This window comes from Hibiscus syriacus, unplaced genomic scaffold (assembly GCF_006381635.1).
Source record: "Hibiscus syriacus cultivar Baekdansim isolate YM2019G1 unplaced genomic scaffold, ASM638163v2 tig00116964_pilon, whole genome shotgun sequence".
Classification (NCBI taxonomy): domain Eukaryota; kingdom Viridiplantae; phylum Streptophyta; class Magnoliopsida; order Malvales; family Malvaceae; genus Hibiscus; species Hibiscus syriacus.
In genome coordinates, this window is record NW_024063489.1 from 3,180,085 (window position 1) to 3,194,331 (window position 14,247).

At 37.3% G+C, this 14,247-nt stretch overlaps 1 protein-coding gene and 1 pseudogene across 3 annotated transcripts; one reads left to right on the plus strand and one right to left on the minus strand.

Annotated features, from left to right (window-relative positions):
* The first annotated feature begins 528 nt into the window (after positions 1-528).
* On the plus strand, positions 529-1,306 carry LOC120190827 (annotated as a pseudogene).
* Positions 1,307-2,167: 861 nt separating this feature from the next.
* LOC120191095 (serine--tRNA ligase, chloroplastic/mitochondrial-like) lies at positions 2,168-8,420 on the minus strand. Of its 3 annotated transcripts, XM_039194096.1 has the most exons (12): positions 8,416-8,420; positions 6,463-6,467; positions 4,802-5,052; positions 4,582-4,730; positions 4,371-4,464; positions 4,124-4,272; positions 3,933-4,025; positions 3,543-3,722; positions 3,145-3,311; positions 2,869-3,003; positions 2,696-2,789; positions 2,226-2,501 (listed from the first exon to the last, which is right to left on the minus strand). In XM_039194096.1, the coding sequence occupies exons 3-12, from the start codon at positions 5,034-5,036 to the stop codon at positions 2,226-2,228; spliced, it is 1,572 nt and encodes a 523-aa protein (XP_039050027.1). In that variant the 5' UTR covers positions 5,037-5,052; positions 6,463-6,467; positions 8,416-8,420. The 3 variants fall into 3 exon arrangements, with proteins under 3 accessions (XP_039050028.1, XP_039050027.1, XP_039050029.1); XM_039194097.1 differs by lacking the exons at positions 6,463-6,467; positions 8,416-8,420 and having other exon boundaries at positions 2,168-2,501; positions 4,802-5,036; XM_039194098.1 differs by lacking the exons at positions 4,802-5,052; positions 6,463-6,467; positions 8,416-8,420 and having other exon boundaries at positions 4,371-4,471; positions 4,582-4,723.
* Between the last annotated feature and the right edge of the window lie 5,827 nt (positions 8,421-14,247).

Here is a 14,247-nt window from a genome sequence, read left to right on the forward strand (position 1 = left end):
AGGGTTTAGTCTCCTTAATGTGGATCACATTTTATTTGAGTAGAGTTCAAGCATTGTTAATTACTACCTTCCACCCTGTTTTCATCACAGTAACCTATCTTTTTCCATTAATGATGATAATGACCTTGTTCATCAGTTTGACAACACCACGTGACATGATGTCAACAAACTGACCTATTTTACGAAAGAATCTAGGAGAAAAACAATAAGCTTTTTTCATGCTTTTCTTTATTCACAATCCATCATTCCAAGAGGTGAAAAGGTTGCATTACAAATGTAGCAATATTGGTAGAGTTCCCTTAGCTTGAATGCATAATTGATGTCTTTTCAACTGGCTTTAGCAAAGAACATCATAACCAGTTAACCACCATTGGCCATTAGGGTCCCTACTTAACAACCATTATTTTAAGTGTAGGTCAATAAAGTTAAGGGACCCATGTTCCTTTTGCATTAGGTATAGGACCTGCCGTCCCAAGACATCATCCCCCCCCCCCCCCGTTTCATGGCATTATAAAAGGAATTTGGAAAGTTACCATCACACAAGCCTCCTCATTGTTCTTTATATCCCTATTTTGCGTTGTTAATTACTCTGCAAAAAGAATGGCTAGCTCAAGTGTGGGAATGGCTTGTCTTTTGCTGGTCTCATTTATGGTGGTGCCGATCTTGGCCAAAGTTTACACTGTTGGTGACGCCTCTGGCTGGACAACTGGGGTAGATTATAGCACATGGACTGGTGGTAAGACCATCAAAGTTGGTGATAGCCTTGGTGAGTTGTAAAATCTAAACCCAAATTTTCAAATGAATTTCACATTTGATCAGCGTATTTAGATTGATCAATCATTAACTGACATGGTTGATTTTTTTGGGGGGTTGAACTAGTTTTCAATTACCCAAACTAGCCATACAGTGGATGAAGTGAGTTCAAGTGACTACAAGACGTGCACGGTGGGCAATGCCATCACAACAGATAGCAGTGGAGCCACCACCGTTGCTCTCAAGAAGGCCGGGACTCATTACTTCATTTGTGGTGTAGTGGGCCATTGTGGGAATGGCATGAAGCTTGCAGTTAAAGTGGAGTCGGGTTCGGCACCAGCACCAGCGCCAGCACTGTCCAAGTCCAAGTCGTCGGCTAAGTCACCGTCTTCTTCCTCCACTTCCTCGCCGGATTCCAACGATAAACCATCGACCACCACACCATCTACCACAACAACCAAAGTCCCGGACTCTTCATCATGGAGTCTCTCCCCATTTATGGCTGTTGTCACCACGTGGGTTGCATTGTTTCTTATGGTCGTTTCATAATTGAGCTTCTGGGCGAAGAGTGCTGGCCTTGGTCAGGATAGAGGCAGTGCTGCTGATCTCATTTTGCTTCTATTAAAAAAAAATCCATTTTTTATGTTTGTTTGTATTGAGGATCATTGCTTATGTTGATGAATGAGCTGGTTGGGCTTTCTGGAGTTGGATACGTTTATATCATATGTAAGTAAGTTATGGTTCATTGTTGTATCGTGTTCTATTGATTGGAATTTTCAATAATATTCATCGCTACCTAAATCTAAAGAGTTTATGATCAATGGAATTTTCAATTTGTGTGATAGACAACCATGTAAATTTGTTTTTCTGTTATTATCACAAAAAATCTCATGGTTTAGATATTAGGAAAGGAAGTAGCTCATTGGTTGTTTGCATATGATTGCAAGTTCGGTAAATCCAGAAGCTCTTATGCCTATGACCATGTAATGGAAAATGGAACTTTCCAGATCCAGTGATTTTGGACTGTCACATGAAACATTGAAATTTAACTGCTTGAATTGCGAATGTATGTTCTTTTTGTTTGTGATTTAACAGGAAAATATGTTGTGATGCAGGAGAAGTGGCCAAACTATGTTGCCCCTGCTTTGGAAAATTGATGCTTGAATGGCTAAAGCGCATATGTAGTAAAGCCGCTTTGTTAAATCCACAATCTCAACAATCTGATTCACCAATTAGATTTAGAGCAATTCATGGTACTATACTAACGTTCAAACCAGAACTGTCAATAACTAATATTATTGCACTGTGTAACATCAAAAGGCAATGATTGATACAAGGAAAAAAGAAGTATCTCAAAAATATCAATCGCTCCCCAATTCTTAAAAAAGAGAGAGAGAGAAACTTGCTTTCTTGATGTTTTTCTTTGTTTCTTCACCTACAATAACTCTCTGTCTTCCTCCTCGTCTTCTTCCTTATCTAGATTTAGGATATATAGCTTCAATTCCACCCATGAATGGCCTTAATGGATCTGGAATAATAACCGACCCATCTTCTTGCTGAAAATTCTCCAGCAAACATACAAGCATCCTCGGAACTGCACACGCTGTTGCGTTTAATGTGTGAACAAATTTGGGTGCAGCCTGGTTTGTTTTACCCTTATTGGAAGTTGTTGAGGGTGATTCCGATGGACGATAACGAATGCCGAGTCTCCGGCTTTGATAGTCAGTGCAATTCGATGCACTTGATATCTGTTTGCAGAAATGTGTTACACTTATACCTAGGATTAAAAAAAAAGTATATCCTATCCCAAAAGAAAAAAAGATTCAAAGGTATTTCAAAATACCCAGCAAACAGGATTACTTCCAAGGGATGGCATTTCAAAAGCAAAAGCGACCGATGAAAATTTAACTTGTCATAAGGAGGCAAAAGGTTATTTTAATACCTCGCCATAGCGTCCTAAACCTGGCATCCATGCCTCCACATCAAATTTACGATAAGCAGGAGCACCCAGGTCCCCTGTAGCCATATCCAAAGTTCTGCCAATAAAGCAAAATAATGTCACAAATGGCAGAACAAAACCAGTAGAGTCGGAAAAAGGCTGATGAGATTCCATACTTATAATGCAATCCTAGAGATGAAAAGAGGTCTTCTTCAATTTTAATAAGCTCCTCGTGGTACATATCACTTTCTTCTTGTTTGCAAAAAATAAACATTTCCACCTTGCTGAATTGGTGTACCCTATAAAGACCCCTGGAAAACAAATGGCAGCAGGTAGTTCCTTAAGAGCTTTATATTTTCAGTGATTTAAGAACATTTCTTCACCATTACTCAAGTACAGGGACTATAGTTAGACATGGTAAAATAAAAATGGAACACAAGATAGCTAATCACCTCGTTGCTGTACCAGCAGCACCAGCCTCGGTACGAAAACAATGAGAAAATGCCACATATTTTAATGGTAAAGAGGACTCCGAAACAATAGAGTCCATATGAATCCCCCCTACAGGAATCTCTGCAGTGCCAATTAGGCACTGGTCACTATCCTCAATGGAATAAACCTGTTTAGCATTTGATATAAGTATCAGAACATAAGTTCAATAAAAAAAATTTGAAGCCCCCAACTCAAGCTGAATCCGAGCATTTTGACCAGTTTCATGATCAAAGTGATTCATTATGTTTATCATCAGCTTTAATAGTGATTTGTGCCAGAACGATAGGCACTTGATATTTGATACAGCAAGCACCACTTATTTTTCTGGAAAAGGGACTACAACCAAAATAATGCAAACCTGCGTATTTTCTCCACGAGGCTGGAAGCCACATTTTTCAACAACAGATGACCTGACAATTTCAGGTGTTGTCAATGGTGTAAAGCCCTTTTTCATGACTTCTGTCAGTGTCCAGTTGACAAGGGCCATTTCCATCATCACTGCTTCATTCTTGAGGTAATAAAATTTTGAACCACTTACCTATGCAACAGGAAGTATAAGTAAACCTTAGTATCTTCGTCATTTGGAAGTCAAAGATACTTCAAGAATGCAACAAGGATCACATTGGCCAAATTACTGAAAGGTAATGAATCACACAACAGCCAAATGTAACTTAAATTACCGATTAAAACCCTTTATAAAACAAAAACAATTAGAAATGCTTTAATTTCCTAGACAAAACAGGAGTACCTCTGCAGCAGCATCAAAATCAAAGAGATCCAGTTCCTTTCCAATTTGGAGGTGATCCTTGACAAGGAAATCGAAGCTAAGGGGGCTCCCAACCTAGAATAATAGTAACTGAACATCAAAGTTCTATGCAAACACCAGAAAAATAACACATAATGAATAAAGCACAAGCAACCGATAAAATCAGTGTATACCATATTCCTCAACTTCGAACTATCTTCCCCTCCAATTGGAACATCCGGGTGAGTCATATTTGGTATACATTGCGCTTCAAACTGAAGCTCATCTCTTAGATTGATAAGGTCTTCTTCCAAAGTCGTAAGTGCTTCCTTCAGATTCTTTCCTGACTCACAAAACCACAAAAGAAAATAAACATAAAAGAAAAAGGAAATTAGACCATAAAAATGACAGTAAGTATCAGTAAAACATTTGAGCAAATACCTTCTTCAACGAGCTTTTGACGTTCAGAAGGTTCCAATTTGCCTTTCATCTTGTTCGCAACATTATTCCTTTCACCTCGAAGCCGCTCAACTTCCTGCAATCTATCACCGGCAATTAGCTAACCGATTTAAGTTAAAGAAAGGACCTCCCTTTCAATTTATAGGACTAATTTTGAATATTAGTAAAGCAGAAAACGAAAAAAAGAAATAACCTTTTGGAGATTCAACATTTTATCATAAAGTTCAAGCACAAGCTCCAAATTCGCATTCGAATTCCTACTCTTAATATTAGTAGCAACCGCTTCCTTATTATCCCTTATCCACTTGAAATCTATCGCCGCCTTCCATTGCGGCTTTACAACTACAAAGGAAAATATGAAAATATCAACAATAGAAACTTTTTTTAAAACGATAATAATTTAATGTAAATACCTTTATCATCAGAGATTTCTGCCGCCGGAGCAGCAACCACAGCCTGAGCTGAAAAGGCTCTAATGAGAACAGAAAAGGGAGGTGCTTTAGGAGGGGTGTGGCGGGAAAATAAAGCGTGGTTTAGGGTTTGGGGAAGTGTTCGGAAGATAAAGCGTGAGGATGAAGATGAGATCGGAATCGTCGCCATTTTTAAGGAGTGGATTGTCGCCCCGCTCAAACGACACTGAAATGCCATACCTTTCGGCTCACCCCTCAAGCTTCTATAATATGAGACGGTCGATTTTTATTTATTTATTTTCAGTGAAAGTTATCTTCTTTACTCGCAGAAAAAAAAAAGAGGAAAAAAATTAACTAATCATATCGGAACACGTGTTCAGCTGTCTCGCGAGGTGCATTCAGATAAACAGTGATCAACGGTGCCGTTTTCACCTGCCATTTTTTCTTTTTGCCTTTACAGTTAGAGGCGCAAAACGGCGTCGGGTCAAAGACGCTGTCGTCACGACAAAGCGGAAGTTGTCGAGGAGAAGGCGGCAGATTAGACCAAAAGGAAGCGAGTATATTGATCCAGGAGACACACTTAGATGGGGATGTAAGCCGTTCACGGAGGCTCAAAGAAACACAGCACATAGAACTTTTAACCTTCAGATTTCGAGTTTGTCACGTTTTTGTTTTTTGGTTCACATTCGTTGCATATAAATAATGTGTACAATTTCTATTTCTTCCCCGTTTAAGATTATCGCCTTCAAGTTTCCGATTCTTAGTTTCCAGGATTTTTGGTAGGTGAGTCCTTCATGTCTGTTACTCTCCAACGATTCTCATGTGTTGTTGATTCCTCCATTGAAGGCATAAAATGGCAACCTCTCAAAGTTGCAGACTTATATGCATTCTTGGACCCAACCCAACCCAACCCATCACTTGTATCTCTAAGGTCCACTTCCCAGCACTCATTTACAGTTCCATACCTCGTAAATACATGTGGGTTGCCTCCAAAATCTGTAAACCTCGAAACCCCAGATAAGCATGACACCGTTACAATCTTCTTCAAGAGCAGTGGTCTCAACCCCCAAACCACAACCCTTAATTTGGGAAGAAGCTTAGAGAATCACATAATCCCTCCATTTAATTGCCCTAGAAATCTACTCAAATCTAATGAGGCCTCCATCAAAGTCATAACAAGCTTACCCCGGGTTATGACTTATGAAGATCACATACCCAATATTGATATACTGATTACTGCCTCATTATGGAGTGCCTGAATACAACATTGTCAAAGCCCCGCATTCACTGTCTAAAACATCCTTGTACCGATGTTAAGGAAACCATGGAGAAAGTGAAGGACTTGGGTTCAATTCAATCCCATGAGGATGCGTTTGTATTAGCCATCTTTTTGTTGAATTTTATGAGTAAGTCCACATGCTATAGAAAACTTCATGTTTATAAGAAATGCGGTTGGTCTAAAGAAGAGATGGTATGGCATTTCGCCAGAATCCCTTTTGTGACATTGTCAGAGGAGAAAATAGTGAATAATAGTGCGGTTGATCTGGGTATCGTGAAAATGGAATGACGGAATATATGAAAGAAGTGCCGTTCTCTGTCCTCTAAATCTGCAGTATTACTCTTGATTTCCTTCTGCTATCTCCTTGTATTACCTTCGACTATACCTTGGCTTGATCTACATCACGGGCACTGTTCGAGACTCCAGAAAAGTTGTTCATCGACAAGTTAGCTAATCGATACCGCCCAGCTCTTACAGTTTGTCAACACACATTTTTCGTCATACTAGGATTCAAACTCCTAAAAATAGGATAGAATTTTAGGATTCAAACTCCTAAAAATAGGACAACATTTTGCTAGGATTCAAACTCCTAAAAATATGATAGAGTTCTACTAAGATTTAAATTCCTAAAGATAGGATCCACAAGCACTATAAATAGCCATTGTAGCTCACTATTATAACACACGATTGGCATACGAAATTACTAGAAAAAAAATACGAGCAAATAGATTGTTTTGAAGCTATTGTAAACAATTCAGGAGCAATAAAAGGTGAAAGCTTTTACCTTTCGCATTCTTTTCTTCACTTGCATGTGTTGTTATTCGTCTTTGTGCTTGAAAAAAACAGTTTTGGCCGAGGAAAAGGGGTTGTCGTTCGAAACTTTTAGATCTACACAACCCCGAGACCGTTTTGAAAAAATACTAGAATATTTAAAACGAGGGAAGAAAAGGCTTTTAAAAATCAATTTTTTTTCGAGGTTTGCCGCCGATGAACGGTCACTTATGTATTATTTTCATATTTTTATTTATTTCTTTTTGATAATTCGTATTATTAAGTATATATATATATTAATTATTTTTATTCTAATATTATTTTAATATTTTTAAAGTTATTATATATATATATATTATAACTATTATATTTATTATTATTACTATTAACGTATATAAATATATTTTTCTCTTTTGCTACTATTATTATGTATTATTATATTTTTTATTTTTTTTAACTTTTTTTTAAACATATGCATATATATACATTTAATTATATTTTTATTTTATACTTCTTTATTTTTTTGTTTTCATGTATTTATTTATTATATTACATTATTATTATTTTACTTTATTAAATTATTTTTTTTCGTTATTATATTTATTATATATATATTATATCATAATATTTTTTGTTTATTCATTCTACTATATTATAGGGATACATCACACTCATTTATTAACTACGGTCCTACCCCTTATCGTCTTTTTTCTTCCCGACAGTTATACTTCACCAAACCTTGACTTTCTTTTTTTTTACTTTCTTTTGGTGTGATTGCGTTTTTTTTATTTTACTACTTGTTATCATTATTATTATTTTGTACTTAATAATTATATATTTTTATTCCTCTTTTAGTTTTTCATCATTTTTTTATTTTTTCCCTTCTATTTTCTTTATTTCATTTACTCTTATTTCCTTTTTCCTTTAACGTGTTTCTCGACTTTTTAAGGGTACTCTTTCAAATTGATCGGAGGTAAGTAATTTTGGATCATATGTTACCTTTAAATTTTAACTTTCAATTTTCTTAATTAAAAATAACTGGAAATTACGTAGTACCGAAAGGGCGGTTCAAGGGTGCTAATCCTTCCTTGACCGTAACCGACTCCCGAATCCGACATATCTTTGGTAAGACGCAGATCAGATAAGATATAAGGTATCCGATTAACCTATTTTTTTTAAATAAATAATCGGTGGCGACTCCAATCACATTTTTCAAGTCGAAGCCCAATTCCGTGGCCCAACCGAAAGACGGTTACGACAGCTTGGCGACTCTGCTGGGGACACAGGTAAGTGAGTCAGGCTAAGGTAATTTTCAGTTATCTTTTTAATGAAAAGGGTAAGTTTAAATTTTAAGGTAACATTTCGATCCTTTTTACTTACTTTTGATTATATTTTCGAGTAAATAGTTGTACTGACTATTTTTTTAATGATTTCAGCCCTTAAAGATTTTTCATCCAAAGGCTCTATACCCGAGCTCCGAACCCGTTTAAGTGGGGGTGAAAGCGATGCCTTCGTGTGAATTTATTCATCGTATGGGCCTAGCAAGTAACCTTCGGGATTCATATACCTTATGCCTTCGTGTGAATTTATTCTCCGTATGGGTATAAGGGAATGTGTCCTCTCGAGTTTAACTTAGTCCACACAAACCTGTGATGGGTTTAGGACTAAGGGTCTGGCAAGCCCAAAGGGGCACCAGCAAGGAGAACTCGGGTACCGTTTTTTTAGAACCTAAACCGGGAGACTATGGAGAATTAGAGCCCACCCCAAAACCTCACTTCAAACCCTAGGCTGTTTTATTTCATGCTTTACTTTCTGTTCAAAGCATGCGAACTAGACAAATATGCGGTTAGGATTTGTTTGAAATTAGCATACGGGATAGAGATCATGTCCGGGTAGGAATAATAAGCATGTGGGGTAGATATCATGTGGGGTAGGACTTTCATTTTTATGATCGTTTTTGATTATTTTTCACCTCACTAACTCTTTTCATCTTTATTTTATTTTATTTTCATCACTTGCATCATTAAAAAGAGGTCATTGATCCACTAAAACGTGTTTGTTAAAACTCGAATAATCTGAATCCATGGACAAAGGTGTTGTAATACAAGAGATGAAAATACAGAGGATAGTCTACAAGGCGACTATGTGTCACATTCAATCCAGAAGACGTGGTGCCCACAATTGAAGAGTATATCACTCTGCTGCATTATAAAAGACTCAAAATGAACCGGGTCTACATCAAGCACAATGAAAGCTTATCTTTGAAGAACTGACTGGCAGAGGTTGCAGGGGCAAGATGAAGGTTATGTATCTCGGAAGTCCCTTTGAACACAACAATGGCAAAATGATAGCTGAAATTGGAGACCATTGTCGGCGAATTCAAGAAACAGATTAATGAACTTCACATAGTTCCTATCAATTAAGGGCTCCAATGACGAATTCGTTGGGAACAGGCTCAACAAAAGTAAATGCTCGAGATGCGATCATTCGAGACTTCTTGGACCAGTACAAAAAACAACTCAACATTTTCACGGTTCATCCAGAGAGGCCGGAGCGGTTCGACAGGTTATTCAACCGGTGAAAGACGAAAGCATAAGACTATTCAACATGTCAGAAGCTGTCAGGATATTTTTTTCTCTTAAAAGATAAAACATTTTTGTCCCCAATAAGGATTATTCATAATAACAGTCACATTTCTTGGATCAATGCCTCGAACATTTCATGCATTCTTGCATTTTTGCATCTTCATCTACATTTTTAAGCATTTTCATAAACATGAAATTAAATCACGGAGGATTCGATGAAGTGGTCTTAACCATATTACACCACATGGAAGCCAGATTTTAACAATTAAAGAAAAACTGAAATCAGTACAGGGGGAGCTGGATCAGCTGATTGTAGGACTAAGCCTGCCAGGATGATCTGAGAAAAGAGTACCCATCTCCTAAGGGCTACAATGTTGAAATTGTTGCCACATAAGGATTCCCAAACATTCTTCTGAAAACTGTAAGGCGCTTGCCGAAGAAGGGGGCATGGCATATACCATTTGCACTTAGAGGATTATTTTGTTTGAACACTTATTTTAAACGTTTGAATTCATGTTACTTTCTAAGGTGGAGCAATTGAACAAATTTTAATCTTTAGTTCTTTGAATATTAAATGAATTAAGGATTCTTTTAATTCTTCAAGAATTATAGATTTTTGACATATGACAAGATTAGACCTTTCTTACCCTGTCTCAAACCCTAGAATAAAACACCTTGATTCTTTACCCAAAATAACTCATGGTCATTATCAAAAAACCAAAATTTGACATTACCTCCATTTGAAATTCTTGAACATTACCTTTATCTTTTTGATACACCCACACCTTTCTTTGAGTCAATAAGATCACACAATTGTCTTTTTAGACTTAAAATTAACCTTTTTTACCATTAAAACCCAAGGCATTGAGTTGTTCATTTGAACATGAGCATTCTTCCAAGATACAGTTTGGGGCATCTCGCCAGGAGCCTGAACATTGAGACATGTTGGGAGCAAGGAGCAGAAAAAATAATTCATTCGAAATAATTCTATCATGCATTAACTACACTGTTTTCATGTGAATAGAATTAATCCTGAAAATCTATCCCCCTGGGGATACCTCTTCTGTGAAGACTTACATGTATGAAATGATGAACGGCTTTCTTTCTTTATCCCTTCACAACAGGAGAAAATATATATCCCTTGCGTCCCCTTTTGAGCCTATAGTATTATTTTTTCTTCTGATTCAACCCTAACCAAGGATCACCCTCCACACTAGGGGGCAAGGTGGAGAAAATCTGCTCACATGAGTGAAGACATTGATTCAGATGAGATACCGAAAGGTGAACCAAATGCCAAGTGCGATGATTCAATTAGAACAAAAGGGCAAAAAGAAAAAAGAAAAGAAGCAAAAAAGGAAAAAACAAGAACAAAAAAGAAAGAACAAAAATAAAAAAGGGAACAAAAAGCACATGCAAAAATTCCCTAAAGACAAATGGTGCATCAAGCTTCAATGAGATTGATCAAGCACAATCATTCCTGAATCATTGAATCCCTTCACTCGAAGATCATAGAGCATCAAGAGAAAGAGACATTTTGAGCAAGACAAGATCGATGGCATCAGAATGAATTGATCCTTGGTTCAATACCCTGAAACACTTGTTTGGGCCTATTTATCATTTTCTTTCATAACCACGAACCCTGGCCTACATTACGTGCCTTAAAAGTCCATTCTAATCATACATGGATTTCTAAACAGAAGAGACTATCTTCAGATTTCATCCCGCCCATCAGGATTAATCTTTGTTTGCAAAAAAAATAATGTAATTAATGTATGGTAGAGAAAAATAACAAAGGGGGATTCAAGACGTAAATCCTGAATAACGTCTTGAAACCAAAGGAGGATTCGAGTTGAAAACCTGAAAAGGCGGCTCGAATATAAAAATTGTGCAACTGAGGCGATCACACAAATTCCTCGATAAGGCATCACACAATCCGAGTGTGACCATAAAAGCTGGGAGTCGGAGAACACTTCTAGTAGATGAGCATGCAAGCTACCCCATCAAACTTTTGAGCATCAAATGTCAAACCATTTAGCATCAAATGAACAAAAATGCCAAACCTTTGACCAAACACAATAACCTGAGACTTTTTATCCTTTCTTTGCTTGACCATTTCCCAAAAATAGCTTTGATCTTGGCACATGTCAAATAGCTATAATTTATTGAAGGATTAACATTGTAATTAATTCTTTGATATCCGATGAACTCTAGTTTTATGATTTGTCTCAATTGTAAAACCGTGAAAGTGACAATATTTTCAAAACTTTGGATCAAACATCTTTCAAAACTCTTTTAATTGATATTTTCAGAACTTTGAAAATAAAAGAGAAAGAAAAACATTTTTTTCGAACAAGACAGTCTCTCTAGAGTGGATCTTGGTAAATGACATGTGACTCTTAGACATAAAGCTCGTGCTCAGAATCAATGATGAAGCAAGAAATGAGGAACATTTGGGGCATCTTTGAAGATTCAACATCAAATATTGGGGCATTTTTTGATATTGGGGCATCTTTGGGGATTCAACATCCTAATGCAAATTATCAGACCTTTTTCAGGAGATAAAATATAACCAATTCATGTTACATGCATCTTATGCATACATTTTAGAGCATCATATCTATCATTTTCTTTCCACGTACATAATTTTTACATCTTTAGAGTCAAGTTCGACTTCAAGACGAAGGATACTCGATTCAAAAGCACCTTTACAGATTGATGTCGGTTGTTTAGCTCAGCAGCAAGAAGCTACACTTCAACCAACTCGACAGATAGAAAGATCGACATTCATTTTCAGATTCGACATTTCCAATATAAATTCTGTCTCGCTTGAGACAGTGTCATTTAATGCAGATGATTATCTCATTTGAGATTGCTTTTTTAAAACAGACTTTGTCTCACTTGGGACTGTTTTACTCGAAAGAAAATTTATTTCACTCATGATTGTTTTTCTTAAAACAAGATTTGTCTCTCTTGAGACAGTTTCTCTTGAAACATAAACATTGAAAACATTTCCCTTGAAATAAATTTCGTCTCTCTTGAGATAGTTTCCCTTGGAACTAAGTTTTGTCTCTCTTAAGACAGTTTCTCTTGAAACAATTTTCGTCTATCTTGAGACAGTTTCCCTTGAAACAAAACCTTTGAATTTATTTCCCCTAAAACAAATTTTTTCTCCCTTGAGACAGTTACTCTTGAAACACAAAATCTTCAAATTTATTTCCCTTAAAACATAATTTTGTTTCCCTTGAGACCGTTTCTCATGAAACAACAGATATCTTTGAGATCGTTTCCCTTGAAACGAATTCTATCTCTTTCAAGACAACTTCTTTTGAAGCATCATCTGAACCGTTACACTCAGCTCAGGCACATACTTGAGATGGTCGAGAAGCATTTCTCAAATCAAAAATAGAATGTGCACATCAGATTTGAACATTTGAAGAATTCAAGATCAGGGATCAAAATTTGAAGATTCAAGAATCAAGATTCCAGACAGGCAACTGGTGATCGAGATGTCTCTCAAGAGCCCCAAGATAACATATGTTGCATATGCATTTTAGGCACACCTAAGAGCATTGCATCCATAGCATCACATATATGCATAACTTTTTCAGGTTTTAGCTAGAGTCAATTTCAACTTCGCGGCGAAGGATATTGAACTCAAAGCGACACAATTTGCTCGAGAGTGGATTTCAACTTCACGACGAAGGATATCTAGCTCGAAGCCAAACTTCACAATAAAGGGGTCTCCACGGTTTCAACTTCACGGCGAAGGGAATTGTGTCCACCCGCAATATACAATACTTGGATTTCAACTTCACGACGAAGGATATTCAAGTCAAGGCTCAACTTCACAGCGAAGGGGCCATCCGCGATTTCAACTCCACGACGGAGGATATCGTGGCACTCGAGACAACACAAGTTCAACTTCACAACGAAGGGACGGCTGGTTGTCAACAAACAACTTCTCAATTTCAGAGCCAATTTCAACTTCACAACGAAGGATATTGGACTCCAGACAACGCAAGTTCAACTTCACGATGAAGGGACCGCTGCTTGTCAACAACAACTTCTCAATTTCAGAGCCAATTTCAACTTCACAACGAAGGATATTGGACTTCAGACAACGCAAGTTCAACTTCACGACGAAGGGACCGCTGCTTGTCAACAACAACTTCCCAATCTCAGAGCCAATTTCAACTTCACAACGAAGGATATTGGACTCCAGACAATGCAAGTTCAACTTCACGACGAAGGGACCGCTGCTTGTCAACAACAACTTCCCAATCTCAGAGCCAATTTCAACTTCACAACGAAGGATATTGGACTCCAGACAACGCAAGTTCAACTTCACGACGAAGGGACCGCTGCTTGTCAACAAAATTTCATTCAGATTCAATTTCAACTTCACAACGAAGGATATTGGACTCGAGACAACACAAGTTCAACTTCACAACGAAGGGACGGCTGGTTGTCAACAAACAATTTCCCGGTTCCAGAGTCAATTTCAACTTCACGACGGAGGATATTGGACTTGGAACAATGCTACCTACTTGGATTTCAACTTCACGACGAAGGATATCCAACTCAAAGAAGGATTATCTGCCATCAAAATTGTCGAGTTCAACTCCATTCAGCTCGATGACACATCAATCGCACTACTTTCCGGTTGCAGTCGAGGTTTTCAAGTCGAGAAGAGGACCTGGGTTAGCCGTGCCTTAGTGACAAGCAACCATTTTCAAACAGCATAGCTTAAGTCAAGAAAAAGCTATCTGTCAATGAAGATTTCTGAGTTCGATTCCGATCCAAGGTCTTTAAAC